Below are 17,172 nucleotides of genomic sequence, written 5' to 3' on the forward strand. Positions count from 1 at the left end.
CCTCCTCCTCTTGGCTTTCTCCGACTGAAGTCATTTAGCACGGCAATTATGGGGGCGGTGTTGGTGGGGAGAGAGGGGAGGGAGGGAGCGAAAGAAGCAAGGTAGAGGGGGTGGTTTGACTCATTTTGATGACATCACTGCGATACAGGGTGTGTGATTTGAGTTGTCATCTGAGTGGCCATATCTGCCCCCTCCCCCCCCCCCCCCCCCATCACCCTGAGGATCTGACTGGATTGGACAGATGAGTGAGTGAAATATTTTTAAATCCACTTAGCCAATCAGAGGCCACCGTGACAGGGTCTGCTCCCATAGGGTTGCCGTACAGCATCAGCTATTGGCTCCAATCAGACATCCAATACAAGCGTACAGACGTCCAATAGAAGCGAACAACTCAGTGGTCAGACGATGTTGGACCAACTTTTTCAACTGTGAAAATGTATGCTTGGAAGCTGTAGAAAGTGAGAAGAGTGTGATGAATCCCAGAATGTACTAGCAGTCTGTACGAATACAAGTGCTCAGGGTTTAGGGGTGTGGGGTTAGAACTCAGCCGGTAACTCTCAGCCCCCATAACAACCCTGCCACGAAGCCCCGTTGTTTATATTTGGAAGTAACCCGCCCCCACCCCACACAAACGCCAGTCCATCTCGCTCACTCTCGGTTATCCATCAAGTTTTGTTGTTTGAAGGAATCTCTCCCTGAGATCCTCCCCTTTCTCCATCGTCACCCGCGCTATTCATTTGGAGCTCTCTGTTAGCCTGACTCCTGGGTTAGGGTCAAGGTCGGGGACGGGAAGGGGTGCGGACAAAAGTTGATTCCGACGCGATGTTCCTTTAAAGCCATATTTGCCGCCGCACACCACTCTCCAGCCCCTTCGATCCAGTGAGACGTCCCTTAACGTCCTGCATGCTGTGTCTGTCGAGACGTGAATCTGTTAGTTCATCCTGTTACTTCGATTTGGTCGTACGCCTGCTTCGTTCCGTCCACACAGAGAGATCCTGTCGGTCCTCACAGGGTTCGTCACTGTCCGGCCATCCTGCTGACGATGCGGCTGTGTTTAGACCGACAGTCTGGGAGGGGGGGGGGGGCGACTTTCAGGATTCTTGTGCTTCCGGGGCTCAAGATGTTTTTGTTTAGGGTTGAGCGACGCTGTTTTCTTAAGTGGTTTGAAGGACTGAGAGTTTCTTTTGTCCGTTGGCCTACTTTGGACTTTTAGAAATTCGGCGCCGCGAAGCGATTGACAGAACGCCTAGTTTGATGTAAAAGGGTTTGAGGGGAACTTAGATCATAGTGGTGTCGGGTCGGTTGGTTTCTAGGTTTTTAACCTCGCACGTCCTCCGCAGCAAGGTGAAATGGTGACTTCTTGACCTTTCAGGGAGGCAGCAGCCAATCAGGAAGCCCCTTCGAATATCCCCCGGCAACCTCTTTGCGGCGAAAACTCATCATAAACACACTCACTCAACTGCCTCTTTATTTACATTTCATTCATGATCGATATCTTATTATTTATTGGTGCTTTAATCATGTCTGTGATGTTATTTATGTGGATGTTTCTACCTACCAACCCACTGGTGGTCTGTAACTTTTTTCTTTTTTGTTGTTTTGGAGTGTTTCCTCTGTTGGTCGTACGTGACGAATCCATGCCGTATGTTTATGAAAGCTGTAATGATTATTCCTCTTTGTGATTCATAAATACAGAGTTCTGGTAGGTGTGGGGGATGGGGGGGGCTGTTAGAGAGAGAACACACATGAACACTCCCTGTACTGTCTTTTCTGCACTAATAAAAAAGAATTGCTGCATTATCGCTTCTAAAGGATTTTGGCGCGTGTTGTTTCCTTCTTTGTCGTTTGCACTGTTTATGCCTTGCGCCTCTCGCCCGAGGGCTAAAACACCATAAGGGGGTTGTAAACGGGCAAAGATTCACAGTTTTCACAGTTTGACAGGTTTCATATATCTGAGGAATTAGAATTAGAAACATTATTATGGCGTTCAGCATAATTACATGGGAGTGGTTTAAAAATACCGTACAACCTTGAAAATGTACCCAGAACACACCCTGTACCATACTATACCACACTGTACCATGGAAACCGTAGATGGACAAACACCACTGGTGTATAAGCTGCTTCTAATCACGGTCCTGTCTGGCGTAGAACCTTCTGGTGTCCTTTCTCTCCACACCCCTCTAGGTTCCACTGTCGTGTGGGAGTTCTCTCTGGAACCTTGGTCTTTATGGCATTCCCTCAGGGTTCTAATTCCGCCTCAGCGTCATTCTCCTTGGAGGTTCCACATTCCGTCACAGCGTTCCTCTCCCAGTCCTCTCCTCGATCCAGCTTTAGCCTCTCCCTCAGGGCCCCCAATGGCTCCATCCACTTCTTTTTGGACTTCCTGGTGTTGGGAGTAAAGCCCCCTGGGTATTGCGGTTTAATGCGGATCCCTCCAGAGTGCTGTTCCATTAAGGCAGGCAGGCCATCTGAAGACATGGCACTGCAGCTTCATTAGTTCTGTTGTACCCACGGCTGCCCCCTAGGGGCCTGGAAAGCTCAGCTGCATGATTCCTGTCTGTCTGCAAGTCCAGCCAGCCTCTATCTGTCTGTCTGCCTGCCTGCCTGCTTGTCCATCCCCGTCTCATGTTTGTCAAGTCTGCTGCACTCCAGAGAAGAACAACTAGCCCTGAAATAACATGGATATCTCTCCAGGAACTATGCAGTGTCACATGCATAGGCTTCTGTAGAGGGTCCAAGAGGGGAGGAATAATAATCCTAATAATGAGAGGAATAAGATGATTCCAATAACTACACTGAGCCGTGTCCATACCACATAACATGGATCATTACTCTAGGGTTTTGTGACTGGGAACCTCAGTGTGAGGGCTCTGGAGGACGTTGCCGAGAGAGAGAGAGAGAGAGAGAGAGAGAGAGAGAGACAGAGACAGAGAGAGAGAGAGAGAGAGAGAGAGAGAGAGAGAGAGAGAGAGAGAGACAGAGAGAGAGAGAGAGAGAGAGAGAGAGAGAGAGAGAGAGAGAGAGAGAGAGAGAGAGAGAGAGAGGAGTTCTCCGACAGGAAGTGATGTGAAGGTGACGAGGGTAAAAACCACAAGGGAGTTCACATCAGGGAAGGGAAAAACGCGTAAGTCCTCGAGAATTCCAAGAACTGCAGCCCCCAAAGAATTTAAAGGGGGAGGGGGGAGTGGGTTGTGTTTAGTTAATGATTGATTTGGGTGTAAAATATGATGTTCTTCTCATGACTGGATCTTTCCAAGCGACCACCAAGGGTTGTTAAAATGCACTTCAACCAGAAACAAACCCCTTAGGAAAGCTAAAACCCATCCCTGGGTCTGAATCCTTTTGGGTTTTGTCATGTTACTGAACTACTTCCAGAGGTTATCTGTCACACCAGGAGTGAGAGACAGGGAAGTGGTGGCGTCAATATCTATGACAAGCACTGTTGCATCTCCACACTGGAGGGGACGTTTGTGTGTGTGTGTGTTTAGGGGTTTGTGCGCGTGTGTGGTGAGTGTGCGAGTGTGGTGAGTGTGAGAGAAAGAGAGCATGTTTGTGTGATGTGTGTGACGGTGTGTAAGTGAGTTTGTGTCAGTGGTGTGTGTGTGTGTTCCCGATGCAGGGTGGCTGACTCCTTTCACTGCATTCTAACGTGCAGAACGGGCACAGTCCGACAGGTAAAACCAAACCCAGGGAGGTTCGTGTCTGGTTAATGCACTGTTGGTACTTGGTGCTGGCTTGGGGAAAACCATGTCCTTTCTGTACGTACAGTACAGACATGATGGCGGACGTGCGGGGGGAAAAAAGAGGTCAAAGGATAGAGGGATCTGTGTCGCTGGCGGGCGTTACAGAGGGCTCCACTGTGTCGTCGTCAAGGGAAGGCAGAGTTCTTTCACACAAGGCCTTTCAGCAGCGAGGACTGTGCCAGAAAGGCATGGGGGGGAGGGCAGTGTACAAGACGAGAGGGGGAGAGAGAGAAAGGGAGAAAAGAGAGCGGGGATATAGACAGGAAAAACACAGTGCAGCGTCGCTTCCTGCAGCGCCACGGCTAAGTGCTGGATTTGCGGGGGAGGAGACCGGAGCAGGAAAGGAAGGGGGAGAGAGAGAGAGTGAGAGAGCGAAAGAGAACGAGGGGGAAAAAAGAAAGAGAAAGAAAGAGAGGAGGGCATGGAAGGCTATTTATAACCCTGAGAGGGAACACTCTGATAGGGTTATGGAATGGAGCAGAGAGGAGACAGAGAACAGGGATGGAGGAGAGATGGATGGATGAAAAGATCGAATGATTCAAAGAAAACAGTGAGGTGGAAAAACGTGACTCCGAAAACGAAAAGGGGATGAAAGAGAGAAAGAGAGGAAATGGAAGGACAGAGGGAGAGAAAGCGAGAGAGAGAGAGAGAGGTAGTGAGAGAGAGAGGAAGAGGGGAATGCATTTACCTTGACTGACACTGCGACACTAAGCTAGCGCAGGAGAGAGAGAGAGAGAGAGCAGGATGTCAGGATTCCAAGAGTTTCCAGTTTTGTAACACAGTGCTTCTCTTCACCACTGCAGTGGTTTGACAGTCAGGTGTCTCATGAAGTATCTGAGACGCACAAACCCCAAAATACCCCAATGGTAACCTCATCACACACACACAAACACACACACACACGCACACAAACACCAATTAAAACAGTATTACTCAGGAGTAATTGCCATTAGATGACATGCATGGAAGCTGCTTTAAGGAAACCCATGAGGAAGGCTCTGATGAACAGTTCTGTAGTACGTTTGTTTTGTTTCGTTTGTTTCTAAGTATATAGAGACCCTGTGCTAATGCAGTCAACGTCCCACACACAGGAAGACACAAAAACATTTAAATGCAGCTGCATTACATTCTTAATTAGGAACTGGGTTAATTCATTTCTGTATGAAGTTCAAAAACGTGGTTAATCGCATAGTTTATGGTCATCAATGAAAAGGTTTTTGAACATGTGCAGTGTACCTAATTCTACACAAATTCAATGTTGGTAGTTATGTCACCAGACACAGGGCAGCTATGACACCAGACACAGGACAGCTATGTCACCAGACACAGGGTAGCTATGTCACCAGACACAGGGTAGTTATGTCACCAGACACAGGGTAGCTATGTCACCAGACACAGGGCAGCTATGTCACCAGACACAGGGTAGCTATGTCACCAGACACAGGGCAGCAATGTCACCAGACACAGGGTAGTTATGTCACCAGACACAGGGTAGCTATGACACCAGACACAGGGCAGCTATGACACCAGACACAGGGTAGCTATGACACCACACACAGGGTAGCTATGACACCAGACACAGGGTAGCTATGACACCAGACACGGGGCTGCTATGTCACCAGGCACAGGGTAGCTATGACACCAGACACAGGGTAGCTATGTCACCAGACACAGGGCAGCTATGTCACCAGACACAGGGTAGCTATGACACCAGACACAGGGTAGCTATGTCACCAGACACAGGGCAGCTATGTCACCAGACACAGGGTAGCTATGACACCAGACACAGGGCAGCTATGACATCAGACACAGGGTAGCTATGCTATCAGAATTTAATTTCTCTTTCACAGTGTCAGGATACAAATAGTTCAAGAACACACACAAACTAAATCAGCACAAATAAGCCCATCCCCAACTGTTGCAGCACCCAATGCCATCTTGAGGACCTTAAAGACCTAGTCCAATCAGATTTCAGTTGGAAGGTTGAACCAGGAAATGTTTCAGAAAAACAAAGTGCTGGTGCTTTATGAGAAAGTGTGAAGCATTCAGCTACAGGTATACAGTTACAGTAAGTATTTTCTTGCCTCTTTTTGCTCACGCATGTACTTTAATATTATTGATAGGGGGTCAGCAACAGTGCCTCGGTTATTTTGGTTATTATGATCTGTTTAAGGCAAATTAATACACATTCAAGTGTATTCTAGGGAGTAATTGTTATATTTTTAGACAGGGATTGTTTCTGGCAAGCCGTTTTATTTGAGTGACACATTTTGTTTTACTTTGGTAACTTTAATAAAGGCTTGGCAGATCAAATAATATTTCTTCACTTTTGTACAGTCACTTGCTAAAAACAAAAGTCATACTTTTGGTTCCTACTTTTTGGGGGGATGGTCACAGAGTTTAGTTTCATTTTTGTTTTTCTCTCTGCCAACCCAAAGTTGCTCCCGGTGGACAGGCAAGTGCCTTCCATGGCAGCTCTGCGACTATTGTTGTGTGTGTGTGTGTGTGTGTGTGTGTAAATAGGTGAAAGAGACTCAAAATGGTAAAGTGAAGAAAAGTTTACAAGAAAAAGTGTTACATGAATGCAGTTCATTTAGCATGTATTCCCTCCTGTTCCCCGAAAATAAAAATTTTGTTTTTTCATCCTGCCTCGCCTGCCTCTGATAGTGTTTCAGACATGGCTACTCTGGACAACTCTATGGATGAGGCTCGGTTCACCTGCTCTATCTGTCTACAACTCTTCACTGACCCAGTGTCCACACCCTGTGGACACAACTACTGTCAAAGTTGTATTGAGGAGTACTGGAACAGCAGTGATTATTGCAAGTGTCCCCTGTGCTAACAGACATTTCCGATAAGACCTGTGCTTCGTATCAACACATCGTTCAGAGACGTTGTAGGTATTTTTCAGATGATGAACGTCAGTGACGATGAGTCTGTCGTCAGGCCGGGGGAGGTGGCGTGTGATGTCTGCGTTGGGAGGAAGCTCCGGGCTCTGAAGTCCTGTCTGGTGTGTCTGACCTCCTACTGTGAGACCCACCTGGAGCCTCACCAGAGAGTGGCCGGTCTGAAGATCCACAAGCTGGTCGACCCAGTGGAGAACCTGGAGGAAAGGATCTGCATGAATCACCAGAGGCTCCTGGAGATGTTCTGTAAGACTGACCAGAAGTTTCTGTGTCAAATGTGTTGTGAGGCAGAACACAAACAACATAATGTTGTGCTTTTAGATATTGAGTCCAGAAATCAAAAGGTAAGATCAAACACAAGACTGTGTTTCACTTACAACCCCCAATTTTGTGGAAGGAATTTTAATGAAGGACATGAAATGTGACTTGTTCTGTGCAGATCTCCACTCGGAAAATAACAGATGATTCAAAACAAGCTACAAAAAATGGAGGAGATCAATCAATCAGTTGATATTACCAGGGTGAGTCTGATCTTTTTAACACTCTTATTTACAGTTTACATTTTATTCATTTAAAGGTTGCTTTATCCAAATTGACATACAAATAGTGCATGAAGAAAACAGCAGAAAATCAAGGAAGAGATGTGCATAGATAGATACAAAAAACACCAATATCTACTTCTAATTCATGCATACGAAGATAACCTTGAGTCCTTAAGTAACAAAATGAATCTTACTTCCCAATATTTGTCAGATGAATGCAAAGAAAGAGTTGGAGACCTGTGACCAGGTCTACACTGCTCTCATCAACTCCATTGAAAAGAACCAGGCTACACTCATTGGGGAGATAACGGAGTATAGATAGCAGCAGAGACTAGAGCTGAAGGCCTCATCCAAGATCTGGAGAAGGAGATTGCGGAGCTTCAGAGGAGAAGCACAGAGCTTAATGACATCTTACACACTGAGGACCACTTCCTTGTCCTAACGGTGGGGAAGTATTGTTTTTTCCATATAATTCATTTATCAGATGCGTTCTTTCGAAGCTATATACAATTGGTGCTTGGAGAAAGTATAGGAGATTATCAAGGGCCAGAAGGTCATTGTTCAAGCAGTTTTTAAGAGGCCGGATTTGGGTGGTCTACTTAAAAAATATTGAGGAATCACAAACATGCAGTCACTTGTAATGAATACCAGAAGTTCTACATCCAATGATCTCATTCAACAGGGATTCAGTCAAAGTTGTCACCAGCCACCACCAATTAAAGATTGGACGAACATCCATGTTGGCCAAGAGGATTTCTTGAGCTGTGTCAGAAATGCTTTGTGTGAGGTGGAGGGTTTGGTCAGGAGTCAAGTTAATCAGCTTTCAGCCACTGGTAAGTCTGTTGACCTTCATAGCTTTATAAGGTTTTGACTTTCATTTACATATCATTAAAAAAAAATATATAATTACAATGACTATCATCATTACCATTTACCACTTCAGTAAAATGATCAAAACTTGTTTTATCTTCTCTAGAATTGAAAAGGATGCAGCATTTTCCAGGTATTCAGACTTCCTTTCCAGTTAATCATTCAAGGTTCACGTTCAGTCATTTAAATCTTTTTGTGTTGTACTTCCTGTTTAGTGGACATTACGCTAGATCCCAACACTGCAGGACCGTGGGTCATCATCTCTGAAGATGGAAAGCAAGTCAAAAAGTTACCAAGGGCACGCAAGGTTCCAAACAACCCAGAGAGATTCACAGAGGATGTGTGTGTCCTGGCCAAACAGGGATTCACCTCAGGGAGGCATTACTGGGAAGTAGAGGTGGGGGGGAAAACAGATTGGAATGTTGGAGTTGCGACTATGTCTGTGAATAGAAAAGAATTCATTTTTATCACACCTGACAAGGGTTTCTTCACTATTGGTCTTACAGGTGGCAATGAGTATTCTGCCAACACAAAACCTGCAGTCCCATTAATAATTTCTGATCCTCTACAAATAGTGGGAGTCTTCTTGGATAATGATGTCGGTCATGTGTCCTTCTTCAATGTGGAGGCTAAGACTCATCTGTTCACTTTCAGAGTGGGTAAATTCACAGAGAAGATCCTGCCCATATTTGATCCATGTCGTCGTAATGACACTAAAGATACCTTCCCGCTTGTAATAAGATGATTTACCTGTGCAGGTAAACAATAAATCAGAGTCTTCTTGGGTCTTCTTCTCTCAAGCCGTACATGGTAAACATATGATGTGATTTTGAAGTTTTGTGAAATTGTTTTAAACAAAAAATTATGTGGATAATGCATGTAAAGGAACAAGGTTAGTACTCAATACTTGCGACGATAAAAATAATTTAAAAAAGATCAATCACTTTTAATGTATTTTTCTTTCTACGTTATGTTTTATGTCATGGAACATTAGAAAGTCCAGAAGGGAACTAAAACAGAGGGGTTCCACAACATGGAGTTAACTTCTCTGTGCCCAATGGATAGTCTCCTGTCATGTCAGATCCAGGGTCATTATTTTTCTGCTCCAATTTGATCATTCAGTAATTCATTCAAGTTGTGTAAGCATGGTATGATTTTGGTTATATATTTCCCTTCATAATGCATTTTACAATTAGTCATTTTAGCAGACGCTCTTATCCAGAGCGACTTACAGTAAGTACAGGGACGTTCTCCCCGAGGCAAGTAGGGTGAAGTGTCTTGCCCAAGGACACAATGTCATGTGCACCGGCCGGGAATCGATCAGGCAACCTTCAGATTACTAGCCCGATTCCCTCAATGTTCAGCCACCTGACTCCCTAATACTAATGGTATGGTTTCTTGGTCTCTTTGGAAAAAAATCATGACACATGATGACACAAAATCATCAACATTGATTTTGCAGTGATGCACTGTGTATATCATGTTGGTGTCCCATTTGTATCTGTTAAATAAATAACATGTCAAATGTAAAAAAAAGTGTTGAAAAGTTTAAACGTTTTAATTTATTGAATAGAATGATTATAATATATATTTTTTGGACTGTTTAGTTTTAAGTGAATAAAAACTCAAGTGAATCCTCACTTTCATTTGAATTTCTATCTCTCTATCTCTTTGGCACACAAACATCAATTATGTCAATCATCCAAGCAATTAAGAGGTTCACTATACAGTTTTATTGACTGGTGCAATGGGAATTCAAACTGTTGACTCACAGACTCTTAACATGGATTAAGAAAATGTGTAACCATATCCATGTGGTATTGTACTTGTGATTTCAAACAACTTCTTTTTTGTGTTTGTGTGTGTGTGTTTGTGGCGTGTGTGTTAGTGGGGATGTGCGTTTGTTTGCACTGGGAGGGACGTTATGATTGGGTGTGTCCTTGTTGAAAGAGGGAGGGGCTTGGAGTTCCAGGAAGAGAACCTGTCAAAGGACTCACACCCAGAGAGTTCCTGGGTAAAGTCCTTTTGCTCACAAGACAAGAAATAAGGGGAAAACAACATGCAAAGTGAGTAGTATCTTAAGTCTACGACTATAAAATGTATCCACTGGAACAGGTGGTGTGTTTGTGAATATGTGGTACTAGGTGCTTTCTCTAAATATGTTTTTTGGAAATACAAAGGCTCATTCAGGTCAACCCATACCTGCGACTAAAGCAAATATTAGTTCTCAGTGCTGTTCATTAAGGGAGGAAGGAGACAGAAAAGTAAACAGTGTTACTAGTTGTTAGTTCAACTGTAGCCTAACCTACCTACTGATACAATTGAATCTGTTTGGTTCACAATTTAGATAACACTTTAATGAGAAAATACTTTTTTCGACCACTGAGACAAACCATTACAGCAACACAATGTCGTTTGTCAAAGTAACAAAACGGGCAACATGAGCATTTTTTAAATGTAGCACTAAACAAACTAAACGGAAAGAAGGGAGATGTTGTTTTTTAAATGACACATACGCGGCAGGTGTGAGTGCTCTGTTGGGCACTTGAGATCAGCACAAGAACTCTGTGGTTTCATCCCGTTCTTCTGCATTCCTGCCATTACAGCAACACAACAAACACCCCCATGGATGACGTAGCAAGTGTTTTCATTTGTTTGATGGTTCGATTGTGGCAAAAATTGTATAAGTTATATTTTGTCGTTGTGCTTAAAATCTACATATAGCAACCATCGTTTGAGGAACTAACTCTCTCTAATCCTGTACGGTCTGATCCTGTTTTATGTGTTGCCCTCTCTCTCGTCCTTTTGATCTGTCTTTTTCTTGCTCTCTCTCCCTCTCTATTTTCCTCTCTCTCTCTCTTGCAGTCCAATGCTAATTATCTCTCTTCCTACCTCTCTCTCCTTCGTTCTCCCGTCTCTCACTCTCTCTCCGTGTCCCTCTATCCGCCCCTCTCCTCTCCCATCTGTCTCACCCACACACACACTCTCAGCGGGAGGTTGGGGGGGGGGGGAGCACGTCCTCCCTCTCTTCACCAGCCATCTTAGCCCCCCCCCCTCTTCCTCTTTTCTCACCCGCCCACACACTCTCACACTACCCGTAATGTCATCTCTCTCTCTCTCACCCCCCTCCATCACCTCCTCCTCCTCCTCCCCCCCCCCCCCCAGGCGTCAGCTCCCCAGGTGGGCGCGTCCTCTGCGAGGAGCAGTTCCAGTGCTCCATCTGCCTAGAGGTGTTCGTGGAGCCCGTCTCCACCCCTTGCGGACACAGCTTCTGCAAGGCCTGCCTGCAGGGCTACTGGAACCACAGCAAGAAGTTCCAGTGCCCCATGTGCAAGAAGAGCTACTCCAGACGCCCCGAGCTGAGCGTCAACCGCGTCCTCGCCGAGATCTCCGAGCAGTTCCAGGGGTTGACGGTGGCGGGGGGAGGAGGAGGCGGGGCGGCCTCGCCCGGCTCCATCCTCAGGCTGGTCCCGGAGGCGACGCACGGGGAGCCGCCGCCGCCGCCGTCGGAAGGCGGGGAGTTTGCCCGGGCGGGGGATGTGCCATGCGACTCGTGCATCGGTAGGAAGATGAGGGCGCTGAAGTCGTGCGTGAACTGCCCCGGGTCGTACTGCGAGGCTCACCTCAGGCAGCACAAGAAGGTGAGCGCCGGAGATCCTGCCAGGGACCACGCCTGTGGACTTCACACGTTAGTCGTCCTTTCTCCAGGATCTGACACTCCTGAAGGCTGACGTTCTTTTTCGCACCTGTTCCGCCGCCCCTCCACCCTTCCGCCCTATCCTCCACCCCTTCCCCCCTCCATCCTCCCCCCCTCCTTCCCAGGTGAAGTCTCTGATGTCCCACCGGCTGGTGGCCCCCACCCTGCACCTGGAGGACAAGATCTGCAAGAAGCACGAACGTCTCCTGGAGGTGTACTGCCGGCACGACCACGTCTGCCTCTGCACTGTCTGCGCCCAGTCCTGCCGCAAGACCCACGAGGTGGTCTCCACCGAGCGCGAGTGGAAGAAGAAGTTGGTGAGCTCCTGTAAACGCATCCTGCTCCTCGTTGAATCCATTTTTTATAAGTATTGATTGGCAAATTGGTGAAGAATGATTCTGGGGCTCTTTGAGCGCGGACTAAACGTCCTGCTTGTGCTTACTCTGATCTTGCGGATCTTCTCTCCCTTTACTTCCTCTCTTTTCTCCTTTTCCTCTATGTCCACCTTCTCTTCCTGCTCATTCCTTCCATTTCCTCCCTCTCCTCCCCCCCCTCTCTGTCTCATTCCTCTCCTCTCTCTCCTCCTTCTCTCCCTCTTCTTCCTCTCTCACGCAGAGTCACCTGGGGAAGATGCGAGCGGAGCTGAAACACCTCGTCAAGGAGCGAACCAGGAAACTGGAGGAGGTCACGCAGTCCATCAAGGTCATCAAAGTGAGTGCCGGGCCTGAGGGGGTGATGTCATCAAAACGCGCCATCTTTCCTTTCATCCCTTCGTAAGAATCATTTAGCCTTCCAAAGTGTACCGCGTCACTAGTATTTTTTTTTATTGAGTTCGCTGCTTTTTCAAATGGTTCTTTTACGATTACAAAGTGGTTCCAGAAGGCACCATTTTGGTCTTCTGGTGAGTCGAGAAAATTCTCCCCTCTGACGCCCCCCCCTTTCCCTCCAGAGGAACAACAAGCACATTTGACACCGTCCCCCTAGCGTCTCCTCCCAGATGGATGACAAACTGTAGGCGTGCTCCGGGTTAGGCTCCGGCTCCGAGGCCGTCCGACCGGTGTGACCGGTACAGAGCCCTGCCTGCTGCCTGCTGCAGCCCCACCCCAGGTGCCTTCTGGGAAATACCAGGCTGGTCGTTAGGGACAATTAAACTCATGGCTGGCAAGGGATAGACAAATACATAGGATAGGATGGAGTTGTTTTGGATGGTTATGCGCGTGTTGAAGCTGACGATGTAAGAAACAAATACGAGTGGTAATGGATATGAGCATGTAAATAAACGCTTTAAAAAGAATTCAGAGGGCCGGATGCCTGTGATGCCACACCCGGAACTCACACAACTCAGAGTACAGGATCGCATGAACAATACAATACAGGAAAGGTTTCGTTTTTCATCGTTTTTTTTTAACACTTTTTTGACGTAGAGACTTCCTCAGGTATCAAAAACAAGTGGGCTCTAATTTCCTGATAGTGTGTTCCAGTTTCCTGCTCTCCTATTGACCGTAAATAGAGAGGATTGCGACTGTGGTCAGTGAGAGCAGTGTTAAAAATACAATAAGGATGAAGTTACAGTGGGGGGTGAAGGGAGGGCTGGATATCTGGAGAGTGACTTCTGCTGACCTCTGGACTTTCAGGAGGCAGGGAAGGCGAGAGAAAAGAGAGAGATACGAAGAGAGAGAGGGAGAAATGAGAAAGGGCAAGAGAGAGCATATTCACAACAATGCAGTCATGTTGTAGTTACAGTTGCAACATTGCATTTACATTTAGTCATTTAGCAGATGCTCTTATCCAGAGCGACTTACAGCAAGTACAGGGACATTCCCCCCGAGGCAAGTAGGGTGAAATGCCTTGCCCAAGGACACAACGTCATTTGGCACAGCCAGGAATCGAACCAACAACCTTCTGATTAATAGCCCGACTCCCTAACCGCTCAGCCATCTGACATACTTTTGTACGAAGTGTTTTAAAGTCGGGTGTCGTTCTGAAAACGATTCAAAACACGCAGACATCTCTCCTGAGACACATAAGCAGACGTTTCGCTGCGGAGGCGTGAGTGAAGTCAGACCGGTTACGGTGGTTCACCTGGTGAAAGGTGACTAACTCCTGGGAGATTACTAAGGATAGGCACGCTCTGCTTCCAAAATAAATAAAAGGTGATTCCGGGTGCAAGTGAAAAAAGACTAGTAACTTACAGTAGAAAAAACCGCACTCTCAAGCTTGCTCGTTGCATCTATTGACCAGTTTATTAAGCTGACAGACGCGTTTCGGCCTAAGTCATCGTCAATGACACAGAAGCAACGAGTAAGCTTGAGAGTGCGTTTTTTTTCTACTTTAAACTCTTGGGAAATGCATTCTGATAAACTTAAACCTCAGATGAGCTCACCGTAGAACACGGAAGGACTCCTCCCCCCTCCCCCCCCCCCCCCCCCCTTGAGCATGGTAACTCTGGAAGACGTGTGTTTGTGCATGTCTGTCATGCCATACATAACCCAAGCATCCATCCCCCCCTCCCCTCCTCCTCCCCCAGAGCGGTGCCCAGAAAGAGCTGGAGGAGAGCTGGCAGGTGTACGCGGAGCTCCAGCGGCTGGTGGAGCAGAGCCAGGCCGAGCTGGTGGAGGTGATCTCGTCCCGGCAGCGCGAGGCTGAGCGGCACGCCCAGGAGCTGGCCCGCGGCCTGGAGAACGAGCTGGGCCTGCTCCGGAGGAGGGCCAGCGAGCTGGATGCCCTCGCGCACGCACAGGACAAGGTCGTCTTCCTGCAGGTGGGCCGGGTCGGGCTGGCTCGTCGACTGGACGCACACATGAACGACAGGCACACACACACAGGCACACACGAACACACACACAGGCTCACACACACACAGGCACACAAGGGCACACACACAGGCACAAACACAGGCACACACACACACATACAAGGTCACACACACAGGCACACACGAACACACACACAGGCACACACACAGGCACACACGAACACACACACAGGCACACACACAGGCACACACACACACATACAAGGTCACACACACAGGCACACACGCACACAAGGGCACACACACACACAGGCACAAACACACACTTGAGAGATCTCAAGTCGCTTATCTACCAGCGAGTGGGTGAGGAAATAGATACACACACACACACACTCATACACACACACCAAGACTAACCTCCCGTCTCCTATCTCTCTCCCATAGAGTTATCTCAACCTTGCGCCCTCCCCCGAGCCTTCTGATTGGTCGGCAGTGAACGTTGACACCGACCTGTACCTCGGCACCCTCCGCTCCACTGTCAGCACCCTGATCGACCGCTTCCAGGAAGAGCTCAAGAGACTGTTCGGGAAAGGTAGAGACGGGAGAGCTTTACAACCGCTTCGTTTATTTTTTAAGAAACATCATTCCAAAGTGCTCTGTGATCCCTGAACGTTTTTCTATTATGAAAATGTTATCTGACACATGTCCTAGAGAAATGCAAGAACCTAATGACTTGAGTTTAATACACAGTGCTGTAGTCAGTTCTGTACTATATTTAGGCTCATCTACATTTTGTCTAAATCATGATCAATTCCTGTTTGACCTCACTTCCTGAGCCCAGAATCTGGGTCAGTGGACTGGCACCTGTAAATAGATGCTGAGTCACACAGATGACAGATGGACCCTCTGTTTGTTTATTACTCCTGGGTAACCCTGCATGGGAGGAGTTTCCTCTAATTTGAACAACTACATCCACTCTAATGCCTTAACTCAGCCCAGCTAGGCTGCCTTGAGTTACAAAACGAGATTACCCCAATCTAGGCGCCAGAATTCAGCCATCTGGTTGTAATGAGCTTCAGACAACAGAGACCTGACAGCAACACACACACACGCACAAACACAACCACACACACGCCTAACTGACAGCAGCACATGTCTGCCAGAGCAGCAGGTTATCACAGTGTGTGTGTCACTCTGCTTGGCTGTGTGTGTTCCTGCTGTGACGTTGACACTGTGCCCTCTCTCTGTTTCTGCCCACAGAGCTGAGGAAGGTGCAGAGCTATGCAAGTGAGTATCAGTTTCAATCACATTTACATCATTTACAGTTACATGACGTCATTTATCAGACGCTCTTATCCAAAGCGACTTACAGTAAGTACAGGGATATTCCTCCCCGTGGCATGTAAGATTTGTGTACATACCAAATTATGGTTCTGGATGAAGGGTCTCAATAAATGTTCAAACAAGACTGGCAAGTTTACAGCTTCCTGCTGTAAAGTTGAGGCACCATGTGGGGGCAGCATTGCACTGTGTGAGTCGGTCTCAAGGTGATTCAACCCATATACATGAAGAACTATGGAATAAGTGCTGTTGTAAAAGCTCTCTCTCTCTCTCACTGGATCTTTATGTCTCTCTCTCCAGGTGAGGTGTACCTGGACCCGGCCACAGCCCAGCGGAACCTGGTGGTGTCCGACGACGGCCGCCAGGTGAGGTACGAGGAATCGCGCAAGGCCTCGCTCAACGAGAGTTCCCGCTGTTTCAGCCCCGCCCTGTTCGTACTGGCCACCGAGGGCCTCTCCTCGGGCCGCCACTACTGGGAGGTGGAGGTGGGCCACAAGACCGCCTGGACGCTGGGCGTGGCGCGGGCCTCCGCCCGCCGGAAGGGCGAGATCAAGCTGAGCCCGGACGGAGGGTTCTGGTGCCTGTGGCTGAAGAGCGGGGAGGTCAAGGCCCTGGCGTCCTCCAGGCTGACCCTCCACCTGGCCGCTCAGCCCAGCAAGGTGGGGGTGTTCCTGGACTACGAGGGAGGCCAGGTGTCCTTCTACGACGTCAAGACCAGGGAGCACCTGTTCACCTTCGTGGATACCTTCAACGAGAGCCTGTTTCCCATCTTCAGTCCCTGCCTCGCCCAGGAGGGGAAGAACGCCGCCCCTCTCGTCGTCAGTCCGGTCAACCTGAGACCCACCGTCCACTCAGGGAAAATCTGACATCGACCAGCCAATCGTGGTTGAAATATACCTCAATCTGGTTTATGTCTGCCCAATCGCAGTTGCGCTACTTATGATGGACTGCCATACTGACTTTCCGAAGTTTCTCTACACTCAACTGGACATGGAAGGAACTATAAGGATTTTTCCCATTCTAATTTTTTTTTACATTTATGTAAGGCACAGATGTTTACTGATGAAGATAAAATCACTTCCGATCTTGCACATGCACAACTGATTTTCTGGGTGTTGATTGCTTCTCAAGGCTAAGGGCTAATTTAAGCTAATGTGAACTACAGTACTGTCTTGTTCTTTTATGTATTGCAGGGTGATAAATATGTACTTTTGTATCTTAATCTGCAGCTGATAAATAAAGATGAATGAATTGGATCGTGTTCCTGCTGAGTCTGAGGAAAGCTAATTTGCATACGTGGTTGGAATTATCTGAA

General features: G+C 47.4%; 2 protein-coding genes across 2 annotated transcripts; both read left to right on the plus strand.

Moving 5' to 3' along the window:
- Positions 1–5,743: 5,743 nt before the first annotated feature.
- On the plus strand, positions 5,744–8,371 carry LOC124489095 (E3 ubiquitin/ISG15 ligase TRIM25-like). Its single transcript, XM_047051749.1, is given in 5 exon segments — positions 5,744–6,996; positions 7,092–7,173; positions 7,406–8,027; positions 8,171–8,197; positions 8,280–8,371. Coding segments are annotated over 2 exon segments (744 nt in total). The 5' UTR covers positions 5,744–6,324; the 3' UTR covers positions 7,164–7,173; positions 7,406–8,027; positions 8,171–8,197; positions 8,280–8,371.
- A 1,650-nt stretch (positions 8,372–10,021) lies between these two features.
- On the plus strand, positions 10,022–17,118 carry LOC124489084 (E3 ubiquitin-protein ligase TRIM39-like). Its single transcript, XM_047051729.1, has 8 exons — positions 10,022–10,130; positions 11,230–11,705; positions 11,887–12,078; positions 12,377–12,472; positions 14,289–14,522; positions 14,961–15,108; positions 15,777–15,803; positions 16,158–17,118. The coding sequence occupies exons 1-8, from the start codon at positions 10,124–10,126 to the stop codon at positions 16,721–16,723; spliced, it is 1,746 nt and encodes a 581-aa protein (XP_046907685.1). The 5' UTR covers positions 10,022–10,123; the 3' UTR covers positions 16,724–17,118.
- The last annotated feature ends 54 nt before the right edge of the window (positions 17,119–17,172 follow it).

Source organism: Hypomesus transpacificus, unplaced genomic scaffold, assembly GCF_021917145.1.
Source record: "Hypomesus transpacificus isolate Combined female unplaced genomic scaffold, fHypTra1 scaffold_170, whole genome shotgun sequence".
NCBI lineage: Eukaryota > Metazoa > Chordata > Actinopteri > Osmeriformes > Osmeridae > Hypomesus > Hypomesus transpacificus.